The sequence below is a fragment of the Giraffa tippelskirchi genome, chromosome 2, assembly GCF_054371585.1.
Source record: "Giraffa tippelskirchi isolate mGirTip1 chromosome 2, T2T-mGirTip1v1.2.pri, whole genome shotgun sequence".
Classification (NCBI taxonomy): domain Eukaryota; kingdom Metazoa; phylum Chordata; class Mammalia; order Artiodactyla; family Giraffidae; genus Giraffa; species Giraffa tippelskirchi.
This window is the reverse complement of record NC_137276.1, coordinates 51,304,714-51,330,740: the sequence shown is the minus strand read 5'-3', so window position 1 is coordinate 51,330,740 and position 26,027 is coordinate 51,304,714. Positions and strand designations below refer to the sequence as shown.

The 26,027-nt window shown below is 49.6% G+C and overlaps 1 protein-coding gene and 1 long non-coding RNA gene across 4 annotated transcripts; one reads left to right on the top strand and one right to left on the bottom strand.

The window, feature by feature from the left end:
* Window positions 1-1,070: 1,070 nt before the first annotated feature.
* LOC145539707 (annexin A8) lies at window positions 1,071-17,866 on the bottom strand. 3 transcript variants are annotated; one of them, XM_081573721.1, is made up of 12 exons: window positions 17,748-17,866; window positions 12,683-12,773; window positions 11,244-11,338; window positions 9,805-9,918; window positions 8,269-8,359; window positions 7,406-7,485; window positions 6,909-6,968; window positions 6,286-6,379; window positions 5,942-6,037; window positions 4,215-4,273; window positions 2,926-3,048; window positions 1,071-1,990 (listed from the first exon to the last, which is right to left on the bottom strand). In XM_081573721.1, the coding sequence occupies exons 1-12, from the start codon at window positions 17,766-17,768 to the stop codon at window positions 1,931-1,933; spliced, it is 984 nt and encodes a 327-aa protein (XP_081429847.1). In that variant the 5' UTR covers window positions 17,769-17,866; the 3' UTR covers window positions 1,071-1,930. The 3 variants fall into 3 exon arrangements, with proteins under 3 accessions (XP_081429847.1, XP_081429848.1, XP_081429849.1); XM_081573722.1 differs by lacking the exons at window positions 7,406-7,485; window positions 8,269-8,359; XM_081573723.1 differs by lacking the exons at window positions 11,244-11,338; window positions 12,683-12,773.
* On the top strand, window positions 14,989-26,027 carry LOC145539708 (uncharacterized). The gene is made up of 2 exons (XR_014077917.1): window positions 14,989-15,256; window positions 25,904-26,027. It is a non-coding gene; the product is annotated as an uncharacterized LOC145539708 (long non-coding RNA).

Below are 26,027 nucleotides of genomic sequence, written 5' to 3'. Positions count from 1 at the left end.
GTGATCTGTGTGAGGTTATGTCACAGAAGGTAATACAGCCCTGAGCCACCATGGAAGTGCTCCCACTACCCTGGAGCCCCATCCTTGTGAAGCTGCATGTAGGAGCCCAGCCTTCCAGCCATCTCATCAGCACCCAACTTGTGAGTAAAGAAGTCTCCAGATGATTCCAGTACCTGCCCTAGTGCTCTCCTGACTTGGGTCTTCCCAACACTGTCCTCAGTCTTGCTGAAGCAAAGACAAGTTACCTGTACTGTGCTCCAGTTGAATTCCTGGCATATAGAACCCAGGAGCATCATAAAATGATGGTTTTCTACCACTCGCTTTGGGGTGACTTGAAAGCTGTGATTACAACTGAGTCTCCACTCGTGCAGGAAAAGCTAAGGAATCTAAGGTTTTCTCTCTCTCACACACACTCGCACATGTGAAGTGATGGTCAGAGTCACAGAGCCACTGCAATGCACAGCCACAATTTACCTCTCCTCTATGTGAACTTAAAACCCCCACTGATTTGCCTCACTCTTCACTCCCAGGTATTTCCTTCCCAAAGCTGCATATTAATCTGCCCTTTAACAAAGCATTATTGTGATGTGATGACCTGCACTAGGAAAGCCTGGTCCTGACCTATGGATCCCTGGCAGGCATTCTGACAAGATGCTTGTAAATGGATTGAAACCCCACCAGGGCGGCATGAACCTGGACCTGACATGGACACATATAATCTTATTGTCTATCCCTGAAAAAAAAACCAACCAACCAACAAACAAACAAACCAAGTTCCTTGGGATTGTACTCTAAAAGGGAGTTTGCAAGCTAGAGCATGGTCGGAGGACTTGGCTGCAAACTGGGCCTTAGGAGGGATAGTTGAAGGGATCAGGGACATTTGGCTTTGACAGAAGAAATCTTGGCAGAATATGTGGGCTATATTCAAAGATCAGAAATGTTGTTAATGGAAAAAGATAAGCTTTGTGACCCTAGATGGCATAATCAGGAGAGTAGGCTCTATGGGGTGGAATTTGGCTAATTCAAGTGGTCCTACTTTGGTCACTGCTAAAAATCCAAAGACACTTATATTCCATTGTAAAAATCTTTATTATTCTGAAAAGCACAACACAGGCATCTCAGTTTCTCCTGTAATCAGTTGCCACTGCCACTGGTTAGCATTAGAGATTCTCCATGCTCTGCCGTGGAAGGAAGGAGGACTTAATTTTGTCAAGAGTTGGAGAAGCCCAAGCCTCTTAGAACAAAGCGTCCTTGTGTCAGGACATTAATTTTTAGCTTTCTCTGTTGGTAGGATGATGAGAGAATTTCTCTTCTACCTATAGCCTAGTATTTTTAGATGAAGCTGGTGAATGAATGTTAGACAGCCCAGCTGGCCTGGATATACGTGTTCCTTTCTCAGTTGCCCATGAGTATGTGCTCTGAAACAAATAGGTTCTCACAGCCTTCTCTGGTTGCCTGAAAGAGAAGCATATCAGCTGAGACACTTATTAAAATTCCATATTCTCTGGTCCTTTCTCTGCAGATATAGATTAGTAGATGGGGGTGGGGCTGAGTCTTTATGTAACTTGTGCCTGGGGGGCTCTGACCAGGCAGGCTTGGGAAACGCTTGTGTAGGGAGAAAGAAACGATTATGAGCTCTTGTAGACTCCTTCACATCAAGGTATTTGTTAGACCAGGCACAGTATAGTCTAAGGTAGGCAATGTGCTCACACCTGGAATTGACTTGGAAGGACAGTGGTGGTAGGAGTCCCAGGCTGATCCTTCCTTCTGGGTCAGAGAAACTGGGTGGAAAGTGCTAGAAGCTGGGAGATAGAAGACTGAAAGGTGTGCTGTGGCTTCCCCCACCCCCACCCCCATCCATGGCCAAGGCTGAGCAAGCAGGACCCAGTGACTCTGCCTTCTTGGCCTTTGCTCTTGTCCTTCTGAGGCTTCAGAGGTCAGTGCCCACCAGGTTCAGCAGGGCATTCTTGTAGTCACCGCTTGTGTCTTCCTGAGGACGGGAGAGACATGAGATTTAGAAGGGAGTTTGGTCAGAAGGACATTGACCTGGCTTGGAGTCACCTCCATCAGGAGCTCCTATTACTAGGAGTTGTGCTTCTCGGGGAGAGTCCTGGCACATGCTTGTACTGGTTCCTATGCCACCGCCCCTACACCTATCTTTGCTTGTTTTCCATTTCAGGCTGTTCCTACTGCCACCCTGCACCCCCTACCCCTCACCCTGACCACATATTGCTGCATTCCAAAACTTCTGAAAGGGAGAATGTCTTTTTAACATCTCATAAGCTATGTGTTTCTTGAAAAGTATAGTGAACAATAGGCATTTGTAGAATAACTAGAGACTTGACTTAGTAGCCAGTGAAGACTTAGGGATATATTTCTCATGACTTGACTTTCATTAATGAAACTGACAAGGCCTCAATTGACATTAACAGCTAGAAGAGCTATTTCTCTTGAAGTTATAGCAGTGTGATAATTGCTCTGCATTTTCTCAACTCTAGAATGTTCACTAATGGGAATCATGTTAGGCAACCCACTGAAGCTCATATGATTTATCTCCTTTAAATGTTGCTGCTGCCAGGACTACTTAAATCTGTATTTGAATGTTACTCCTTAATTCCTACTAAACTATACACTCTCATTGACTCTTCAGATATGGTTCCTTCTGCAAGGATTTGGTGTGTCATTTTCAAAGGGGTAACCATAATGCAAAGGCAAAGCTAACTTTCTGGGTGAACAGGAACCTCCACTAGTCACACCAACCTCCTTGCTGATCCCTGTACTTGCCACACAGCAATGAATGCAAGAGTGTGATACTCCCTTGGAAGGGATGGACACATGTGGCTGATGGCATTGGTCACAGCATTCAGGTTTCCTAGCAAGGTCTCTGTTTCAAACTGGTGTTAGGATTGGGAGCTCATGACTCACCATGATCATGCTGCTGAGGGTCTTGCCGTACATCTTCTTGAACTGATTCTTGATAAGATTTAGGTCAATCTCACTCCTGGAAACGATGTTTCTTATCAGGGTCCCATCAAGAGTCCCTGCTCCCTGGATAAGACACAGCAGTCAACCATCACTTCTTGCCTTCCTGGTCCATCTTTGTGATAATGACAAATCTATGTTGGGTCCAAGGGGCTTTTGTAGGAAATGGGGAAAACAGGAATGACAGTGAAGCACTAGAGGGATGCAGTAAGGGATCCCTTGATCTCTCCTCTCTCACTGCTCATATTGTTTCTTATTAGTAGCCAAACGCTCCAGGCTGCAGTGTGTGTTTGATTTGATTTTGGACACAAAATTCTCTTTGCTCCAGGAATAAGACCTCTTCCTAGGGCACCAACATCGTGAGCTCTGCTTAACTGGACAATTCACAAACAGGACCCTCCCTCTCACTTTCATCCTTGAATACTCTTACATCAGAAGGCGCCACATGGCCAGCCACAGGGATCCCACACCCTTTTTCATTTCCCTGGCCAGAAGTAGCCAGAGGGCTTGGGGTTCTTGCTTCAGGTGATGTTAACAACCATCAATCAGAAAAAGTGGGTACTCACCTTAACCTTCAGGAATTATTCTGACTATCTATTTTCCAGTGTGGTTCCAGATACCACAACCTGCACCTAATATGAGCATCTGAATAGCTGTCTGAGTGACAAGTGCAGCCTTTTGGACAATAGGCAAACCCAGACTGTCCCTCTGGCACACGCAGGAAAGTTGAACTGCTGCGTATGGCAGTCTCCCTCTGAACGTGTCCGTTCAAAGAGTGCCTTGCCCTCCTGGCAATCCTGTGCTTTCTCAAGGAAGCCACTTGGACAATAATAAATAAATAAAATAAATTAAAAGGACAATTGCACTGACTTGGGTGCAAATCAAGGCTTTTCCATGTATCAGCTGTGTGACCTTGACCATGGTTTCATCATCTCTGGGTGGGGGCAGATGGGAGGGCAGATTGCACCATGAAGTGTCAAAGGACTGTGGTAAAAGTTCAGAGCCATGAACACCTGGAATGCACCTGCTCAAATCCAGCCTTCAGGAGATGTGGGTTCCCTTCCCTAGCCTTGATATGCCCACTGAGAACTAAAACCAGCCTGATCCACAAGAGGTTGGGATAAGAGGAGACCCAAGTGTGGAAGAATTGGGTGGTGGCTCTGAGCTCCTTGGCTTTGCAACTGGTGCCATGTAGGCCTGAGGGTCAGGCACACAGAAAACAAAACAGTTACCTTCATGGCGTAGTAAAGGCGCTCGGCAAAGTAGCTGTGGAGGTTCCGGGTGCACTTCACTGGCAAACAGGAAAGTTCTGTTAGCAACCAGGGACTGTAGGAAGCATTGTATACGTGTTTGGTTATTTATGTCTTGCTTTGGGTCCTAAGGGTTGTGCAAATCTTGGCCTATGTATTGGTGCTCTGCCTAGTCCTGAAAGGCTTTGTGTCAGGAAGGGTGGGGCAGGGCAGGAAGCCCAGGGCACTGGGCACAGGTGCAAAGGCCCAGAGCAGGCAGACAAAAGGGCAGGATGTGAAATGCACTGGGGCCCAGAGGGTTGGTCTGGCCCATCGGATCGCAGCTCCACCAAGGGAGTCCTTGGGCTCTTACGTTCCAGAGACAGCTTCACTAAGAGTCCATCCACACAGCTCCAAGGAGGAGCCACCATTATGGTGACCACTGGCCTCTGAGTGTCACTTGTCAGAGGACCCCTGCAGATTGGATTCCCCTGTGACAGACGGGGCTTGGCTCCAGAGCATCTGGCCCTACACTCTCTTTCATGGATGCTGCTTTAGAGACTGAGTGTCTGGGTGGGGAGGTTGGCGTTTTGACCCAAGGCACCAGAAAGAGGAGGGCTCTGAGGGAGACAGGCATGAGTTTGAACCCTGCCTGATGGCACTGCCTGTTAGTGACTTGATCTCCCTACCTTGCACTGTCCTTACATGTGAAGTCAGTGATGTGAGTCTTTAAGGAGTAATGAACAGAAGTGCCCAGCCCAGAGGGCACTGCATGGTCTTGCTTTTCCTTGGCTGTAGATTTTATTTAGTTGTTTAAAGGCAAGGGCTGCCCATGGAAGCTGAGACTGGAGCAGGGGTCATGTTTAGATGCTCTGGCATAGATTAGATGATTTATCACAGCAATCAAAGGTGGCTGGGGAGTGTCAGATGTCCCAATCAACCTTTAGGTACTAGTACATACTGTGAAGCTCCCAGGCTACTTGGCAACCAATGGGGACAACCTGGTGTGGAGGTGACCTTGGCTGTATTATGGGAGGGAGGAGGGAAGTCCCTCTGCTCTGGGCCTCAGTTCTTCATTCTGCAATGACTCTTCTGCCTGTCACTTTGGCGCTAGACTCCAGGATGTGCTCTGGAATGGGTCCTCCTATGTGAATCTGACCTCATGCTTGGGGGAAGGTTCTCAGTGTTCCCCTAGCATCAGATGACCCATCACTCAGTTTGGACTCCAACTACACATCATCATTTCTTCAGTCAGCAACTGAGGCAGGGAACAGACCCCTGGCTGAGGTCCTGCTAGTTGCCTTTTTCGGACCTTCACAATCAAAGCCAGAATGTTCTCTGTGTGGCTGCTGTGGGTGAGCATAGCCCCTGGATCTTGCACAATTCTGCAAACGTGTGCATACATATACATTCACGTACTCAGACACCTTCACACACATACTCATACACAATGACATACACAGTTCTGGGGACTACATGGGCAGCACAGGGAACAATCTCAGGCAGGACAGAGCACACTGAGGACTCTGGGTCTTCCCTAGTAGCTCCAGTGTCCTGGGTGGATGGTACATGCTGAGAGTGGGGGCTGATATGGAGGTTTACCTTGATTGATGGTGAGCACAGGGACCCAGCACTTGCTATTGAGCTCTGGGCCCTTTGCCCTTTGATGCTGCTCCTCCACTGAGCCCCAGGGCCCCATGTGTACCTGAACATGGAGCTCAATCTCTTACCCACTGTAAGCATGGCCTCCTCCAGTGACCCATGGGTCTCACTCTTGATGCTGTCCTCAATGCTCTTGTTGGCAATTTTCTCATATTCCTCAAACACTGTGGAGAGAGCCTTCTCTTAGCCGACATGTGCATCTCAGCCTGACATCCTCCAACATCTTACATCAGAGACTATACATCAATTCACCACCCCTGACTTCCACTTGGTTGCTGGGAAATGGGTCCCGGGATCCTCAGCTCTCTCCCCAACTCCATATCTTGACATGATCACACACTGAGTATTGAGTATGAAGGGAGAGGCACCCATCCTTCATGGTCCTGACATTGCCTCCCTGCCTCCCCCGTACCTCTCATCAGATGTGTGGCGCTGCGTGTGCACAGGATAGTGATGAACTTCATCTCATCCGTCCCACAAATCTTCTCACCCGCTGCGTACAGATCCTGGCATTGGGACACCCATGACAACCAGTGAAGGTGAGCAAGGGAGTGAAGGGCCACCCCAGTCCACCCTGCCAGGTCAGCATTCTCCTCTGCTTGATCATCTTTTTGACGGGGAGCCTGCTGTTCCCATGGTTAAATTCTCTTCTTCGGGCTGCTCTAGGAACTGCCCCACCTCACCCTGGGCTTCACCCTGCTTCTAGGCAGTTATAAGCGCTCTGCCAGTAGGCAGGTCTATAGAGACCTGAAAGCACACATCTGGGCGTTGGAGGCCCAGCATCCCCAGATTCGTAGGTTGTTCTGCCAGGGCAGAGTTTCAGTGGATCCCACTCAAATCAGCTTCCTTCCTCCCCTACACCCTCACTTCCACCTGCAAACATCAGAAGATAAAGGCCTGCAGAGAGCTGAGTTGGGTCTCAGCCTAGCATCATCAGAGAACCACCTCCTCCCTCATTGCCCCTCCTGGACTCTAGATGGCAGAGGGTGGGGCCAGGTGACCAGGAAGGCAGAAGCTCCTGAGGGGTAGCCTCACCTGTGCATCTTGCAGGGCCAGTCCTGGGTCCACATAACCACTCAAGTCATCTCTGCTGCCCTAGGAACAGGAGAGGTGACTCTGTAAGGTAGGCTGGCTGAGCAGAGCAGCCTGGGCAGAGGGGACAGCTGGGCAGGCAGGTGGACAGTTATCCTCTCTGGGCCTTGGCTCTCTCATCTGTAAAATGAGAGTTGTAAGAAATGCCCCGAGGGGGATGGGGAATTCAGTGAGCAAAAGTAAGTGCCATGCCTGGCATGGGGCCTGGTGGTCAGGACCTGCCCAATGATGGGCCCTCTTCTTGCTTGCAGGGGTTCTGCAATGAGGACCTTCCAACCATGCTGGGATGAACCCAGTGAGCCCAGGCCCCAGTGGTTGTACCACACCCTTGCCCCCACCTCACCCAACCCCAGCAGCTCTGCCCAAGAGCTGCTCCCTGGGAGTGGGGAGTGGTTGGGATCCCCAAGACAAGGGATTCCCAGGATCCAGGGCTGTGATACCTGCAGGAGGCACACCAGAATCCTCTCCAGGTAACCACTGGTGTCTGCTTTGATGTCTTCTTCCAGGTTGGACCCATAGTCTGCAGGGGATCAGGATGATGGAACTTAGACCTGCTCTTCTCTGCTCAGCCCTGTTTCCCATACTTCTCCTGACTAAAGCCTTCTAGGAAGGATGAGTCTTTGGTACAGGGAATGTTTGCAGTATGCAAATGTCTGAGTGGCAGAGGCTCCCCACTGGTTGTTGTTCAGAGCAAGGAAGCGACATGGGTTGCAGGCCAGGCTCAAAACACAGAGATGGGCCAGTCCAGAGAGCCTGATCAAGCTCCATCTCATCACGTGGCTCATCAAAGCCAGCACCTTCAGACAGATTCCTCACCAGGCAGACCTTGTGGAAGAGGGGCTTTGCCTTGCATACCATGGACTCCGTGATAGCTAGCTTGGGCTCCACATCCCCCACTGCTGAAACAGGGCCCTGCATGGTCCCTGGGGTCAGCCTATGCCCAGCCAGGAAGGTACCAGCCCCACCACTCACTGCTGAAAAATTATGTGACCCATAGCACTGCCACACTCTCAAGGGGCAGAGTTTAGTGTCTGCATGCCCTTCCCTCCAGCAAGCAGCCTGTGAGCTTAGGGAGCTTAGCGGCTAAGCCTGAGCTATATCTGACCTCACTGTCAGGCATGGGATTTGGTACACAGTGGGTGCTCAGCACTCATGTGTGGAAAAGCCCAGAAAGAGTTCTTTCCAATGTGGCCCAGTACACTTCTTGTCTCTTATTCCTTGCTACGCTGCCAAAGCTCATGGCCATTCCCAAGCTAGCCTTTAACTCAGGGCCCACATCTTCTCTTCTTGACAGGCGCCTTACCCTCCTCGTATGCCTTCATTATCTCCTGCAGCTGGTTCTTGGTCCGAGAAGCCAGAATTTCAATGATGACACCCTCTTTGGTTCCTATGCCCTGTGGATAAAAATCTCTGCTTACTGGAGAGGACCGTGTGCATCCTCCTGCTGTGTCCACACCCTTCTTTTGTCAAGAGGCGCAAGAAAGAGCCCTAGGAAGAACCAGTCACCACTCTGTTGGGAGGCCTCTGCTGGAGGATGTTACTGGAGGAAACCATCTGCATTTGTCTCCAGTGGTGGTTGTTATGGGCAAGTGATGTGATGGGAAAACTGTGTCTCAGCTTGCCTCTCCCTAGCTGGGTGGTCCCAAACAGGTTGCTCGACCTCCCTGAGCCTAAGGATCCTCATCAGGACACAGGGATAATAAATCACCCCCATCTGGGGGTGGAGATAATAGATGTAAAATGTCCAGCAGGTCCGTGTACACAGTAAGTGACCTTTCCATGGAGATGATTATTGTTCCTTGGTCCTGACTCCTGAATCATCTTCAAATGCAAAAGGAGCAATGGGAAGTAAAGGGAACCTGGGGAACCAGGCACAAGACAGCAGAGGCTGGTTCCTAATTCCTGCACACCTGGTCTAGTGGTGTCCTGAGAAGGACTGATTTTGGCTTTATCAAGACCAGGTGACGCAGGAGGCCAGTCTGTGTTTGGTGGCAGTCTGAGTGATAGGAACAGAATAAAGGGACAAAGTAGGTGATTAAATAGTTAATCCCACTAGGGGATGGTCAGTAGAGGAAAAAGTATGAGAGACCCCTGTAAGTTAATGATCACTCAGGAAAATAGGTTTGCTTAACCACAAAACCAAGCAGCCTTGCTTAGCAACAAAACTATGCAACAGAAGCATGAGACATTCCCCCAAACAATACAACAATGGTGGAGTGAGACCCACATCCTGCCCAGCGAGCTCAGTAAGTTAATGATTCCTAGAGCTGCCTCTTCTGCCTGCACTAAAAACAAAAATTAAGGAAAAGGAGACTTTATATCGAAAACTGAGATGATTTACCATATTTTAGTACATGTTACAGCCTTGTTGCTCATTTCCACTGTTTCATGACAGTCCCCATTTGACTATTTGCGGACAAGAAAATCCCCTACCCATCGTGGAGGAGGAAATGATGATTGAAATTTGACGTCCTCTCAAGAATGAGGAAGAAGGTGGTCTTCTCCCCCTCCCCACTTTTCCTTTGATTATAAAACTATAGCCCACTTAGCCTCACAAGCTTTCTATTCTAATAAATCACTTCTTATCTTTCACTTTGCCTCTCACCAAATTCTTTCTGCTCTGAGACAGAAGAACCTATGTTCTACTAAGTCCTGAAATGCGTTCTATGGTCTCATGAGCAGCAAGCTGCCATCCCGCTGAGCTGTTCCAAAGAGTGGCTCAAGGAGAGCTTGGAGCTTCCTGTGCCAAGCTCTCTGGGGAAAGGAGTCCTGGGCATCATCCCCCCATTCAGTCCTTGTAAGTGATTCTGCCCCTCCCCCACCCCACTTGCTTGGTTACCTTCATGGCATCGTATAGCTCCTTGGCTTCATATCTGTACGGAGGGTACATGAGGGCTATGATGAGCCTCTCGAACTTGCCACTCAGCTCCGACTTCAAGGTCTCGATGAGATCCTAAGGCAGGAAGAGGGAACGGTGATATTCTGTGTGCTGCACCTCTGGAGTGCTGGCAAGGATGGTGGTGGGGCCCAGGGGCTCTGGCTAGATTCCCGAGTAGGCTCTGCCATGTGCTGGTGCTGGCTGGGGTTTCTTGGTCCAGCAACTCAGCCTTTCTGAGTATCATTATCCTTTCCTGTGGAATAGACACCATGGTATACCTGCTTCATACCATTGCTTAGGGGATTGGCAGAGAGATAGATGTCAAGCCCGTTTTCAGTGCAGTGTTGGACACACCATAATCCCAAAATAAAAGTTCATCATTACTCGCCATTGAGTCCCTGTCATTTAGCCCATAGACACTCAAATGAATGAGTGAAATGAATTAAGGAATCTATTTTATGCATGTCTCCTTCTAAGGGCAGTTGTGTTTGCAAGAAACCAGAAGGCCACACTCAGCTGATCTCCTTATAGCTGAAGGACCAAGGGCCTTCTCGGATCTAGATTTCAATCCCAACCTTGTTTCTCACAGGCTCTGGAGACTTGGACAACATCCGCTACCTCTCAGAACATCAGTTTCTTCTAACATCGAATGCAGAGAATAATACATAGTTGTGAAGGTTAAGAGAGAGAAATTATTTTTTAGAAGAGCATATTGGTTTCTCATATGTAGTGTTTGGGTTTTGCCACTCATCTTTCTGGGTTAAATGTTCACATTATTGATATGTGCTGATGGAGGCTTCCGGCTACCATGACCCTGCATGCATTTATTACTCTCTTTAGCTAGAACACCAATGTCTAGCTCTCTCCTGGGGGCAATAGGAGGAGGGACTAAGCCAGGCTGTGTGCTTCCTGCCCTTGGATTTCCCCCATGGCAAGAGGGAAAGTGTAAGGGAATGGCAGCTCCAACGTGAGAAGACGAAGACAGCCCCGTAGCACGGCACAGGGCCGAGTCTGCCCTGCATCTCTGGCATGTGGGAAAGAAAAGGGCCTTCCAGGCTCAGGAAATTGGACAAGCAAAGTGCAGAGGCAGGGAAATAGCCCAGGGATGGGACCCTGGAGCAAATGTAAAGGAGCAAGTGAGAGAGAGGTTGGAAAACGTAAGGTTAGGGGCAGAAGGCTGGCTCAAGCCAGGGCTGGGGGGAGCCATCTGTAAGTAAGTTTTCTAGGTAAAACACAGGATGATGAGTTAAATCTGATTTTCAGAGATACAATGCACCATACAAGTCACCATGGGCTGGGCTCTAGACCAGCTGGAACTCATCTAGCCTGGTGCTGCCTTCCAGGCTGTTTCTGGCACCAGCAGTCTCCACAGCCCACCTGAGTACACCTGCCCCCCTTACCTTGCCAAACTGAGCCTTGAAGGACTTGGCAATCTGCTGTCGCTGTGCGTTGCTCCTCTTCGTGAGCACGTCGATGATGGCCTGCTCGTTGGTCCCTGCAGGGGGCACAGCATGAGCACCCCCATTTTCCCCAGAGGCTGATGAGGGCTGGAGAGGAGGGAGGGCAGCTGCATGGTGGCCAAGCAGTGGGGATGCACCACCAGGAGAGCTCCCAAACCTGGTGATTTTCATGGTATAGACAAGACAGACAGAAAATCTACCTGTCCACCCCTGACCCACACAATATGGGTGCAGCCCAGGCTCAGCCTCACAGTGATGGACTGTGAAGCCCCTCTGGTCATCTGATCTGCTCTGGACATCGCCCAGGGCCTTTGGAGCTCAGTTCCTGCCCTGACCTCCCTTGTGCTGGTGACTGTGGGGGAAGGTGGCAACAGAGGATCCAGAAAACCAGACCAGATTCCTGGCCCAGCAGCTGGGTGGACAGGAAGCCTCACCTCTCCAAGCCACTGCATTTTTCTTTGGAAGTGGAGATAATAATAAAGATTTCACAGGAAGCAGAGGACGGAAAATTCCTTCTCAGCTTGTCTGGGAATGGCAGTTTTTGTTAATGCCCCAGTTCGCCAGCTGGAGCCATTGAGAGGGTAAATCCTGCCTAGGGTGAGAGCATGAGGGCTGCCTGGGCTGGGTTATCCTAATCCCAGTGGGCCTCTGGCCAGCCATTTCCTGCCCTCAGGGAAGCAAACACTGGAGATAGGATGCAGCCGGCCCTGTGGCCAGCCTAAGCCAGGTGGGAGGAAATGCTGCAGAGTCTGCATGGCTGGAGGCCCCAGCACTGGGGACACACCACCTGGAGAGCTCCCAAACCTGATGATTTTCATGGTGTAGACAAGACAGATAGAAAATCTACCTGTCCACCCTTGGCCCACACAATGTGGGTGCAGCCCAGGCTCAGCCTCACAGTGATGGACTCTGAGGACCCTCTGGTCATCTGATCTTCTCTGGACATCGCCCAGAGCCTTTGGAGCTCACTTCCCACCCTGACCTCCTTTGTGCTGGGAAACTAGGTCAGCCCCCACCTCTACAACTCCCAATATTGTCCCATCTGAAATTCACAGTGACGCATAGGGCCCACGGTTCTTGGGGCCATTTTATGAGTGTGAAAGCTCAGGCTGAGTGAGAGGAGGTCCCTGCACAAGGATGTGCAGGAACACATGGCAGATGGCCTCCTGCTTCACACCCCCATTACTCACAACTGCCCTCCCATCTCCAGTCTTCAGGCCTTTGTAGACCTGTGCTGGTGAAGGTGGGCCCTGTGTGATTCTCTGGGTGCCAGTAGATGATGGGAAGACCCTGACTCCCAAGGGTGTGAGCAGAGGGGTCTTGAGCAGAATGGGCAGAGCCCCAGAGAGTCATTGAGTTCCCGAATCAGGGCCACTCACCAATCCCCTTCATGGCTTTGTAGAGGGTCTCTGCGTCAGGATCTGGGTTGAAGTGGGGGCTGCCCTTCACTGAGATGCCCTCTTGTTCAACCTGCAAGAGAATCCAGGCCTGCTCATAGCGGGAGGTGGGGGAAAGCAGTGCACCTTGAGGCTGCCTCAGCAGGGTGGGCACCAGCTTGGCCCCTGCTGACCAGCGGCTGAGCCTCCATCCATCCTGGTCCTGCCTGTCCTCTGAGGGTGAGTGGAGGCTGCAGCTTCTGGATATGCTAGTTTCTAGCAGATGGGTATCAAGTTGCCATATGGCCCCCTCAGATCGGGGCTGCAGAGGCCCCACGTGCCTGTTAGCGCCTTGGTCAAGGGGAGGCCTGGAAGGAGGGGCTTCAGGCTGGAAGGAGGGGCCTTCTGAGGAGGAGTGGGTCAGTGCCACCCGACCTCACAGTTAGCTGGCACTGTGGCCACTTGCAGAGCCACTGTGTTGATTGTGGGACAGGAAGAAGAGGATCTAGAGACTGGACTCCAGCCTTCAGCTCTCCCATGGCCAGTCGGTCCATGGGGACCATGGCTCCAGCCCCTTCTACACACCCCAGTTCTGTGCCATGTTTCCTCTCTAGCTGTGGGTCCTTAGACCCTCAGTTAGACATCTGTTTCCTCCTTACCTGTACTTCCTGGGTTTTTGTGATGATCAATGGACTTTAAGGAAAATACAAATGAAAACAACAAAAAATTGGGAGGATAGAGTTAGGGTAGGGAGCTTGGCCTGAAAAAGAATCAGCAGGGGTTTGGGCGGGGGGGCGATGCTGAAGAGGGAGCATCCTTCAGAGTGCAGCGGTGGTTTTACTGGGATGACAGGGCACAACGATGGAATCTCCTAGGAGATCTGTGAGGCCAAATGACCCAGGGGTTGGTTACTCCAAGGCATTAGCTGTGTGGGGAAGGGTACCCCCAGAGACCATGGTCTGACTGTGAGGAACTGTTGGTTTCCCTGGGGGCTCTGCGGGACTGCCTTGTCTCCTCTGCAGAAAGGCCCCTTGTTTGCAGAAAGGCCTCTTGTTTTAACAGGCTGGCGCCAGTGAGAGCCACAAAACCGCTCCCATCCCTGCCCCTGTGCTGGGGCGTGGGCTCTAAATCAGGCTGTGTTTCCCTTAGGCAATGCCATCTGAGGCAGGCAGCAGGCCCAGCCACCCCCAGGTCCCTCTAGCACCACTGGCAGGCACCAGGAAACGACAATCCTGCTCAAAGCTGCAAGGACAATGATCAAGTAAGGAAAGGCTTCATGGAGCTGAACATGCTGCCTGGAAAGTGTGCAGATGAGGCTGAGAAGCCAGGCACAGTTTGAGCTCAATCTGCCCTCTCCTTGAGAAGTGGGCACTTATAAGAAAGTAGAGGGCCAGGGTACCCAGTTGAGCATCCTGACAGCTCAGGGCCTTTCCAAGTCCTCAGGCTCTTGAGGGGCAGAGAGTTAGCTTTAGAAAAAACAGCATGATGTTCTGAAAGTTGTGAAATAAGCCAGATAACCAAAGTCCCTAGGCCCTTGATTTCCAAGTCTCTAATCCAAGTCTTGCCTCAGGGCTCCTGAGACTTGTGCTCTGCAGAATTTCTCAGGTGCAAATGAATGATCCCTCTTAAGTGTGTGTTTTGGGAGATGGGCAATAAAGGAGTGGAGGGAGATTGGAGACGGGGACTGAGTTTGAAGGAGACTCAGAGACCCTTCAAATGGAAGGCAATTTAGTCCCATTGCCTTTGGTCTCCCACTCGCCTGTTCAACTACTCCTCCGATCCACCCCTCATCCACTCATCTACTCTTCCTTCCACTAATCCAGCCATCAGTCCACTCATTCATTCACTACCCAGATGTCCCACTACCACTCCCTTCCATTCATCCATCCACCCATCCAGTCACCACATCCATCCATCCTTCCTCACTTCCTTTTTCCTCCCTTTTCCCCTCCTGTTTTTCCTTCCTTCTTTCCTGGCTCTAGCTATTTTCTGAAAATGAAGAGCAGCTTCCCACCCATGGTATATCTGTAAAGATATTTCTTTTGAGTAAAAGGTAAGAAGTCTTTCTATATCCTTTGCTTGAATTTCAAATATCTAGAGACAGATTTTCCTGCTTTATTTCTTTAGCACCAAGTTTCATAGAAGAAATTATTAGAAGTAATTCCTTGTAGCAATTTTATCCAGAGAGCCTGTGTGGTCCCAGCTGTTGCCCAGCTGGGCACATGCATAGATCACAGCCCTTGTTTGTGGAGTCACAAACATCTGTTACTACTGTTAAAGATTTGAACAGGTCTTATGTGACAGGCTTTATATTTTAGAGGCTTTAGGTACTTTAGATGCAATGCTGTTCTTGACATCTCTGCCAGTTGCATTAGGTAGTTATGAATGCCCCATTTCATAGACTGGGCTTGAAGAACTTGGCAAGACTATGCAGCTAGTAAATGGTGATGCTCAGCTGACTCAGAAGCTCAACTGTCTACCGCCCCCTTCTATCAATGACTCAACCTTTTCCAGACATTGAGGTTTCCCAGAACTCTTCCCTGAAGGAAACCTTGCCCACAGGAATGCAGGTTGCTTGTGAGTGTTGGGTCATCTCAGATCTCAGTGCTAAGCTCTGGGGGCCACCCAGGAGGAGCTTTCCTCCTGCCTCTTGCCCCAGGCTGGCACTCAGGGGCTGTGCAGCAGTGACATACCAGGCCGCATATACTAGTCACCATGGAGTGGCAGATTCAGCAGGTCTGAGGTTGGGCTCCAGAGGCAGTGTTTGTAAATAGCTTTCCGGGGCTTGTGATTTCACTGCAGTGAGAAGCCTCAGCCTCACTTTCCACACAAAGGTTTTACAGGGGAAAAAGACAGTTTCCTAGGAATCAGACCCCTGGATGTCAGCATGGGGTGTTGGAGCTCCAGATATTCTATTTAAGACCACCCCACCCCTCACCATGTTAAAGGAAAGGTATGCGTAGGTCCTTTCTGGGTCTTGGGCAGACTGGACCAGTCCATACAGGAAACTTTTCACTGAGAAGATGACTCAGTCTGGCTTGTGACTCTCCATCTGTTTTGTATCTGTGAAGGTCTCAGGTGAATTGCCACACCCTTGCCTTCTCCTGTCACAAGGCTGGCGGGGAGAATTTGAGAGACAAAACTTCATCTCCATAAGAGAGGCATAGACAGATTCCCTCGAGCTGATCTTTCACATCCTTTGGGTCCAGTCATAGTCTCGTTAGAAGCTCAGAGGTCATCTGTCCGTCACTGGAAGCTCAGCCAGTCTCACCTGGGGTCCACCTGTGATCTTGATGCCCTTGGCTTGTGGGTTGCCAAGCCCCACAGAATTTGAGTTCTGGTGTCAGACGTCTCAGAGTCTAACCCAGACTCCAGCATTTCCTAGGGCGGCAAACTTGGATGCTGTCTTATCCTCCTTATGCCTCCATTTCTTTATCTGTCAATAAGGATATGGACATTTCTATGGCAGAAATGACTTGAGGCCCAAGTGAGATATTGACGCAAGAATGTCTAGGGCACAGTACGTACTCAGGAAGTGTCATTGTCATTCAGCCAGGTTGGCCAGGTCCCTACAAAGAGGCTTTTGCCTGCCTGGCTGGGTGGGCCACAAGGATGGACCTTTACCCTGCCCCTGATGTTGGGAGCAAGGCCCAGAATCAGGCCACCCTGGGCAACAGCTGACTTTGGAAAGTGCCCAGCACTAGGTTCTCCCTGACACATCTGCCTCCTCAAAGGCTTGTTTCCCATCAGGCAGGATGAAGCTGGAGGCTACCCTGGCCCTTGAGCTGTCCTGGCTGCCTCACTAGGGCCAGACAGTCACCCTACCTTGCCCCAGGCCTCCTCTCTGTCCCTCCTGTCCTGGCCTAGCATGTCTGAACCTGAGAGCTCCTGGGAAGTGACATTTATGACAAAGAGATTTCCTGAATTGGGGTAAGCCCAGGTCATCCACTGAGACTCACAGAGAGCCTGGGGGCGGGGACAGAGAGAGACCTCAGTTCACACTAGACCCCTGCCTGCTAGCTGTGGGATTGAGCAAGTCACTAGATGTCGCTGAGCCTCAGTTTCCTCCTCTGTTAAGTGGAAAGAGCAGCCTTTCTACCCCAGGGCTGCCTGGGGATGAATTGAAGGAAGGTGTACAGAGCACATCCCCCACCCACCCACCCCTCATTGAGCGGGAGATGTCACCCACTCCTCATCTTCCTCCCCTTTTGTGTTCTCACCTCCTTAGCTGAGACAGCCTTGGACTCAAACCCAGATGAAACACTCCTGAGAATCTGTGCATTCATCTGGACACAGGAGACTTAGGGGCAAAATGTATCATCCCTTCTAACTCAGCCATCTGTCACTGCAAATTTCACTCACAGATTTCAACTGTACAAAACCTCTGTGGGCCAGGCTGTCCTCCCATCCCCTGAGGGTGGACATTGATGAGTCCTCCAACATCAGCTTATTCAGTCAGGATGCTCTCTAGCTCCAGTTCCTTCAATGGCTCCCCAGTGCTCTCAAGGTAGCGCCCACACTCCTTTGCCTGCCATGGGTGGCTCTGTAGGACCCAGCCCTGTCCTGCTTCTCTAGGTACATCTCCCCTGATCTGCTATCCTCCCATCCAGGACCGTCAGGCCTATTTCTCTTTAAAACCAAGCTTCCCACTCTTCTGAGCCTTTGTACATACTGTTCCCTCTCAAAGGAAACATTTACCTGGCTCCCTGTAAACTTGTACACACACCACATGCACAGACACACAAACACACATCTCACTTAACCATGATTCCCCCTTGCTTCCAACAGCCCGACCCCTCCGTTTGGGTTCTCTCAGCCCCGCAGCTTCCCCAGGTGCATTTTGAGGTTCCTTTATCTGTCCGTCCCCCCTGTTTCCATTGTTTCCAGCCATGAGCATCTCTGGGGCTGGGGCAGTATCTCCTTGTCTTTCTCCCCAGTGGGCAACCCAGCCCAGTGCCTGGCCCGGCAGGCAGCAGATGTTGCCTGAGCTGACTTCTCTCTAGACCAGCACTGGTGGGAACCCTCCCTCTTTGCTTGCACCCTCCCTCTTTGCTTGCTCTGCACTTACCCAAGCTTTCCACCAGGCCATGTCGTCCACCTCGCCGGCACCTTTCCCCAGGGAGACGAAGATTCACTGGTCAGCCCTCCCTCCACTCAGAGACTCTGCACACACACCCCGCTGCACTCAGAAGGGAAGGCAGCTTGGGGTGGGGTGTGGTAGTACCAGCAGGCAGGCCCCAGGCCCCACCCAGTACCACCCCTACCCTGACCCCACCCCCTGGGCTAGGCCCGGCTCTGGGTTCCTCTTGAGGCTTTCAGGCCCCACCTAGCACCAGCCCAGACCTGCCCTTGGAAACACATTACTTGCTGCCAAATGTTTGAGCTGTGGCTGCTACACAGACTGGAAATTCTGAGTTCCAACCTTTGAAAGCCACACTTAGTAAATATGGCTGTTTATTCACTCTTTGGTAGACCTGATTTATACAAAAAAGGGGCCTATTTATTGCAAGGCATTTCCACAATAAACAATGCAATGGGGAGCTCTGCGAAAGACATAGAGTAATAGCATCCTCCGTATATTGGGGTGTCTCTATGCCTAGATACCTCTTTAATCACTCTGTGTACTCTGTCCCTTTTAAGCTTTGCCACAACCCTAAGTAGGAGTTCCATGTAGTATAGTAAGAAATGGAAACTCCCAAGTTAAGATAATTTGCGTGAATCACACTTCTTGGGGGGAGAAGCCAAAGAATCCACCAGGCCCCTTTGACTTGCCTGCTCTGCCCTTGGCCCTGGAGTATGAACTGGCTGCCAAGGGAGGGAGGAACCTCCTGGAAAGAGATTAATATTTTCCTTTCTGGAGTTTACTCTCCTTGGGGCCCCTGCCTAGAATGCCTCAACTTTCCACCTCTTAACCCCTTCTTCAGGGTAAAGATTTTACCTCAGCGACTACTCAGTAGCCCCTCCATCCTAGGGAGGTTCCCCAGGGCTTCCAGAACCCCCACCGCTCCTAGAGCCCCAGAGAAAAGGAATCCCACTGTGGTGTGACTTGCGTTCAGTGAAATCTTCCATAGTGTTGATGGAAAATGAATCATCCGATCTAAAAAAGAAACGGAAAATTTTATTTGAGCCAAATTTGAAGATTGTGACCAGAGAAGAGCATCTCAGAAAGTTCTGCCCATTAGAAACCAAGACACAGTTATAAAAGTGTTTTGAGGCAGAAGGCTGTACGTTAAATGATGTGCTGTTAACACTTTACACAAACCAGATCTAAGTGCCTTGTGACCCCTTACAAGATCAAGAAGGAATGTTATCTGTTAAAAAGTTGTCTGGCTGGTGCTAGGAGAATGCTGCATTTCATGGTTGAATAATTGTTTCTGTGGACCAGTAGGTTTGGTTGATACATAATACAGACATAATAATACAATGTACGGTTGGGGGAGAGAGGAGACCAAAGAGCAGAGAAAAATTTTATGTTTAAATTTTCCTTGTCTTGCCATAAAATATGAATTTTATTTCTTAAGAGTAACAGGTAAGAGCTGACCCCTCTATTTGGTTTCCTGACCTTGGCTCCAGGGCTTGTTTCTCTATTCACACCGAGTCCCCAGCTGTTCCTTCCTGAAGTGTGGGTTGGAGTGAGTGGGGTGGGAGCTGGGCCAAGTTACAGAAGATTGGGTAGATAGCCGGGCTGGGGCGAGCAGCTGTTGCCCAGGAATGCTGTGAGAACTGGGGGTGGGTCATCACACAGGGCTGTGAGATGCCATCATAAGAGAAAGATTGCGATCCACCTCAGGTCACATGGATTGAGAAAGGGCCTTCTCTGGGCCCCAAACTCTGCACCCTCCTTGGGAGCCCTCAGGGCCAAAACCATGGTGTCCTCCCTGGTGAGGCTTTCTCAGGACCTCAGCTGCTCATGGAGGCCATGCCCACGTCACCTCATGAGAGTCGGGGTCTGGGGACTGGATACCCTCCCGGGGGGTCTGGCTGAAGTCAGTTATGAGGATGACCCTAGCTAGGTCATCAGTGTGGTGACCCTGGGCCAAGCTCAGAAAGAAATGCTGGACTCTTAGACAAAGACAGGACACAGAACGTGGTGCAGAGAGAGTGTCAGACAGGGCCCTGGCCTCTGAGGGCCCACAGCTCACAGTGACCCAGTGAGGTTGCAGAAGACCTTCCCTCCGTGACCTGCTCCCACCAGCACTTGTGCCCTCTTCTCAGGCTCCGCCCTGATTTGCTTCTGCAGTCGAGACCTCACCTTCTTTTTGAAGCTCTGGGCTTGGCTTCTGGGATGCCCAGCACCCCTGGCCATTCTTTTTCATCTCTTTTCTGCAGTAAACTATCCTTCAGGACTCCTCCCTGGGCCTCTGTTCTTCCCCCTTTACGTCAGTTATTCTGAGGCTCGGCTGTCCTTTGGGCTTACCTGGGTACATCTCATGTCAGAGACAAGAGCCCCAAGGTCTCCACCTGCTCTTTGGGTCCCTTTGGCTCAACATACCCATGTCAGAACCACCCACTGACATCATGTCACTGTGGGCCTCTTATATCTTGCGTCTTCATCATGTCTGTTCTGGAACTTCTCACCCATCCTCTTGTGCTCATAGCCCATGTGCCTATTTCTTCCTCCTGAATAGTCTTTCCTCACTCTTGGGTAGTCGTGGGCAGCTTGCTGGCCCGGGCTGTGTGCCTCTGCCCCGAGGAGTGATCCTCTTCGCCTTGACTACCTGGCTGGGGATGGCCAAATGATGTCACAGAATCAGGCAGAAAGAGGGTGAGTGAAACTACAGGGCTCCCTGAGCCCTACTGAGTGAGCCCTGGCCTGGGTATCAGGCAGGGTTGGGTCCAACTTGTTGCACCCTGGGGTAAGCATCTGAGCACTCAGTGTGGGATCCTTATGGGTGAAATCTTTGTGACCTGCCCCTCCCACTGCTCAGACAGGCACTGTAAAGAACACATATGGCAATGAAGCTGGCAGAGCTGGTATAGTGATGGGGAGGGGCTCAGGATATAGCCAGACCAAGCTAGAGTTCTGTTGGATGTTAAGTTCTTTCTTCAGTTCAGTTGCTCAGTCATGTCCGACTCCTTAAGACCACATGGACTGCAGTACACCAGGCTTCCCTGTTCATCATGAACTCCTGGAGCTTGTTCAAACTCATGTCCATCAAGTCGGTGATGCTAACCAACCATCTCATCCTCTGTCGTCCCCTTCTCCTCCTGCTTTCAATCTTTCCAGCATCAGGGTCTTTTCCAATGAGTCAGTTCTTCGCATCAGGTGGCCAAAGTATTGGAGTTTCAGCTTTAGCATCAGTCCTTCCAATGAATATTCAGGACTGATTTCCTTTAGGATGGACTGATTGGATCTCTTTGCAGTCCAAGGGACTCTTAAGAGTCTTCTCCAACACCACAGTTAAAAACATCAGTTCTTAAGTGCTCATCTTTCTTTATAGTCCAACTTTCACATCCATACATGGCTACTGGAAAAACCATAGCTTTGACTAGGTGGTACTTTGTCAGCAAAGTGATGTCTCTGCTATCTAGGTTGGTCAGAGCTTTTCTTCCAAGGAGCAAGCATCTTTTAATTTCATGACTGCAGTCACCATCTGTAGTGATTCTGGAGCCCAAGAAAATAAAGTCTCTCACTGTTTCCCTTGTTTCCCCATCTATTTGCCATTAAGTGATGGGACCAGATGCCATGATCTTAGTTTTTTGAATGTTGAGTTTTAAGCCAGATTTTTCACTCTTCTCTTTCACTTCCAAGAGGCTCTTTAGTTCCTCTTTGTTTTCTGTGTAAGGGTGGTGTCATCTGCATATCTGAGGTTATTGATATTTCTCTCTGCAATCTTGATTCCAGCTTGTGCTTCATCCAGTCTGGCATTTTGCATAATGTACTCTGCATATAAATTAAATAAGCAGGATGACAATATACATCCTTGAAGTACTCCTTTCCCAATTTGGTACCAGTCCATTGTTCCATGTCCGGTTCTAACTATTGCTTCTTGACCTTGATTTCTCAGGAGGTAGGGAAGGTGGTCTGGTATTCCCATCTCTCTGAGAATTTTCCACAGTTTGTTGTGATCCACACAGTCAAAGGCTTTGGTGTAGTCAATAAAGCAGAAGTGAATGTTTTTCTGGAACTCTCTTGTTTTCTCTGTGACCCAACAGATGTTGGCAATTTGATCTCTGGTTCCTCTGTCTTTTCTAAGTCCAGCTTAAACACATGGAAGTTCTTAGTTCATGTACTGTTGAAGACTCACTTGAAGAATTTTGAGCATTACTTTGCTAGCGTGTGAGATGAGTGCAATTGTGTGGTAGTTTGAGTATTCATTGGCATTGCCTTTCTTTGGGATTGGAATGAAAACTGACCTTTTCCATTCCTGTGGCCACTGCTGAATTTTCTAAATTTGCTGGCATATTGAGTGTGGCACTTTCACAGCATCATCTTTTAGGACTTGAAATAGCTCAGCTGGAATTCCATCACTTCTACTAGCTTTGTTCATAGTGATGCTTCCTAAGGTCCACCTGACTTTGGACTCCAGGATGTCTGGCTCTAGGTGAATGATCACACCATCGTGATTATCAGGGTCATTAAGATATTTTTTGTATAGTTCTTCTGTGTATTCTTGCCACCTCTTCTTAATATCTTCTGCTTCTGTTAGGTCCATACTCTTTCTCTCCTTTATTGTGCCATCTTTGCATGAAATGTTCCCTTGGTATCTTTAATTTTCTTGAAGAGATCTCTAGTCTTTTCCATTCCATTATTTTCCTCTATTTCTTTACACTGATCACTGAGGAAGGCTTTCTTATCTCTCCTTGCTATTCTTTGGAACTCTGCATTCAGATTGGTATATCTTTCCTTTCTCCTTTGCCTTTCGCTTCTCCTTTGCCATTCAGCTATTTGTAAGGCTTCCTGAGACAACCATTTTGCCTTTTTGCATTTCTTTTTCTTGGGATGGTCTTGATCACTGCCTGTTGTACAATGGCATGAACCTCCGTCAATAGTTCTTCAGGCACTCTATCGGATCTAATCCTTTGAATCAATTTCTCACCTCCACTGTATAAATGTAAATGATTTGATTTAGGTCATACCTGAATGGTCTAGTGGTTTTCCCTACTTTCTTCACTTTAAGTCTGAATTTGGCAATAAGGAGTTCATGATCTGAGCCACAGTCATCTCCTGGTCTTCTTTTTGCTAACTCTATAGAGCTTCTCCATCTTTGACTGCAAAGAATGTAATCAATCTGAATTCGGTGTTGACCACCTGGTGATGTTCATGTGTAGAGTTGTCTCCTGTGTTGTTGGAAGAGGGTGTTTGCTATGACCAGTGCGTTCTTCTGGCAAAATTCTGTTAGCCTTTGCCCTTCGTTTTGTACTCCAAGGCCAAACTTGCCTGTTACTCCAGGTATCTCTTGACTTCCTACTTTTGCATTCCAGTCCCCTATGATGAAAAGGACATATTTTCTGGGTGTTATTTCTAGACGTTCTTGTAGGTCCTCATAGAACTGTTCAACTTCAGCTTCTTTGGCATTAGTGGTTTGGACATACACTTGGATTACCGTGATATTGAATGGTTTGCCTTGGAAACGAACAGAGCTCATTCTGTCAGTTTTAATATTGCACCTAAGTACTACATTTTGGACTCTTGTTCACTATGAGGGCTACTCCATTTCTTCTAAGGGATTCTTGCCCACAGTAGTAGATATAATGGTCTTCTGAGTTAAATTCACCCATTCCAGTCCATTTTAGTTCACTGATTCCTAAAATGTCAATGTTCACTCTTGCCATCTTCTGTTTGACCACTTCCAATTTACCTTGATTCATGGGCCTAACGTTCCAGGTTCCTATGCAGTATTGTTCTTTACAGCATTGGACTTTACTTCCATCACTAGTCACATCCACAACTGTGCATTGTTTTTGCTTTGGCTCTATCTCTTCCTTCTTTCTGGAGTTTTTTCTCCACTCTTCTCCAGTAGCATATTGGACACCTACCGACCTGGGGAGTTCATCTTTCAGGGTCCTATCTTTTTGCCTTTTTATACTGTTCATGGTGTTCTCAAGGCAAGAACACTGAAGTGGTTTGCCATTCCCTTCTCCAGTGGACCACGTTTTGTCAAAATTCTTCACCATGACCTGTCTGTCTTGAGTGGCCTTACAAGGCACGGCTCATAGTTTCATTGAGTTAGACAAGGCTGTGGTCAATGTGATCAATTTGGTTAGTTTTCCGTGATTGTGGTTTTCATTCTGTCTGCCTTCTGATGAATAAGGATAAGAGGCTCATGGAAGCTTCCTGATGGGAGAGATTGACTATGGGGGAAACTGGGTCTTGTTCTGATAGGCGGAGCCATGCTCAGTAAATCTTCAATACAATTTTCTGTTAATGGGCGGGACTGTGTTCCCTCCCTGTTGTTTTGCCTGAGGCCAAACTGTCAAGCCTCCACCAGAGACTCCTGGACACTCACAGGCAAGTCTGGCTCAGTCTCCCACTGGCCTCCAAAGTCAAATTCCCTGAGGGTTTTCAGTCCCTTTGCCCAATCCTCAGGTTGGGAAATCTGTTGTGGGTCCTAGAACTTTCTTAACAGTGTGAGAATTTCTTTGGTATAATTGTTCTGCAGTTTGTGGGTCATCTGGGGCTAATGGTGACCTCCTCCAGGGGGTTTATGCCACATGCTGGGTGACCCAGGTCTGCTGCAGCCAGAGCCCCTGTCCTCACAGCAGGTCACTGCTGACCTATGCTTCCACAGGAGACACTCACACACTCAAAGACAGGTCTGGCTCAGTCTCTGTGGGGCTTCTGGGTCCTGGTGCATACAAGGTTTTGTTTGAGCCCTCAGAGCATCTCTGGGGGGTATGGGGTTTGAGTCTAATCACAATTTTGCACACACCCCCCCCCCACTGTCTTGTTGGAGCTTCTCCTTTGCTCTTGGACATGGGATATCTTTTTTGGTAGGATCCAACATTCTCCTGTGAATGGTTGTTCAGCAGCGAGTTGCAATTTTGTTCTTGAAGGAGAAGATGAGTGCAACCCACCTCAGTGGGCAGGTCAACCCGAGTGCTCCTTCTAGGGGTTCCCAAGATCTCTAGCCTCGCGTTTCACTTGTGGCACAAACAGCAATGTTTGCTGCTGTGTTTCAGTCCTCAGCCTAGAGTGGGCAGTGCTGAGCCTGCAGCCCTGGCTCAAGGGGAGCACAGATTGTCCACAGAATCCTGTAAGCTGCAGGTGAGTGACAGAGAGGAAGGCAGAGGATGCTGTGGAAACAGACGGCAGAGCAAGGGATCAGGTCTTGTCTGGGCCCCCGTGTTGGGAGGCTGCTCTGAGGAAGCAATGCTTCACTGATGAATGGTTGCAGTTAACCCCAGAAAGGGGCTTCTTAGGGTAAAATGGAGGTAAGGGAGGCCGCTGGTGTGGTGCTTTTGTCCAGATTGGGTGTAAGTTCATGGGGCTAACTGCCCACTAGAATGAGGGAGGGGCACTGGGAGGGTGTGGTCTGTTCAGGTAGAGAACAGGCTTCAGAGTCGCCAGGAAAAGTAGCAGTTGAGGCTGGGAATGCAGAGGAGACTTGCAGGCCATGGAAAGGGTTTCCGCTTAGCCTGAGCACACTGAGGCAGTATGGATGGTGCACGAAGGAGAATGGCACAGTTGGGCCCAGATTCCAGAAGCCTGCAGCTGTGTGGATCCAGTTGCGGGGAGGGGGAGGGAGCACAGGAGACCAGGGACATGAGGAGGAGGGGAAATGGGGTTGCAGACAGACAGAGGAGAGATGGAAATGGTGACAGGATATGGAATGGGTATGAGGAACAGACAAGGCTCACAGTGCAGGGAGTTAGAGACCAAGAGGTCGAGGATCAAGAGGTCCTTGTGTCAGATGGGTCACCCTGTAGATATTGAAGTTTCCCAGCATGGGTTTTGGGCTGCCAGGGAATGTCAGCCAGGTGCCCAAGCCTGCAGTGAACGAGTAGAGGATGACCATGGGGAGAAGGGCGGAGGATGGCAGAGTAGAATGGCCAGGCTCTTCTGTGGGTCCTTGACAGCACGCGGGGGGCCCTTACACCAGGGCAGCCTGGGCTCTGGCAGAGGGGCTGGGACTGGCCCGCTGGCACAGATGTAGCCACAGCTGTGAGTCTGCTGTTCATCACAGAAAGCTGCACATTTGGTGGGGGGCCGGTGGCTGGGACAAGGGCATGCTAGGGCTTAGGCGGGTTCTCCCCTACATCTGCCCCCCTCCATTTCTCCAGGTTTTAAAGAAATGCCTCCAGTCTTCAGAAAGAGGAAACATAGCTTTCACCACTGACAATGTGATAGAAGGGGCTGCATAATGGGTATGAAATGCCAAGGTAAAAGATCCCAGGAAAAACAAAA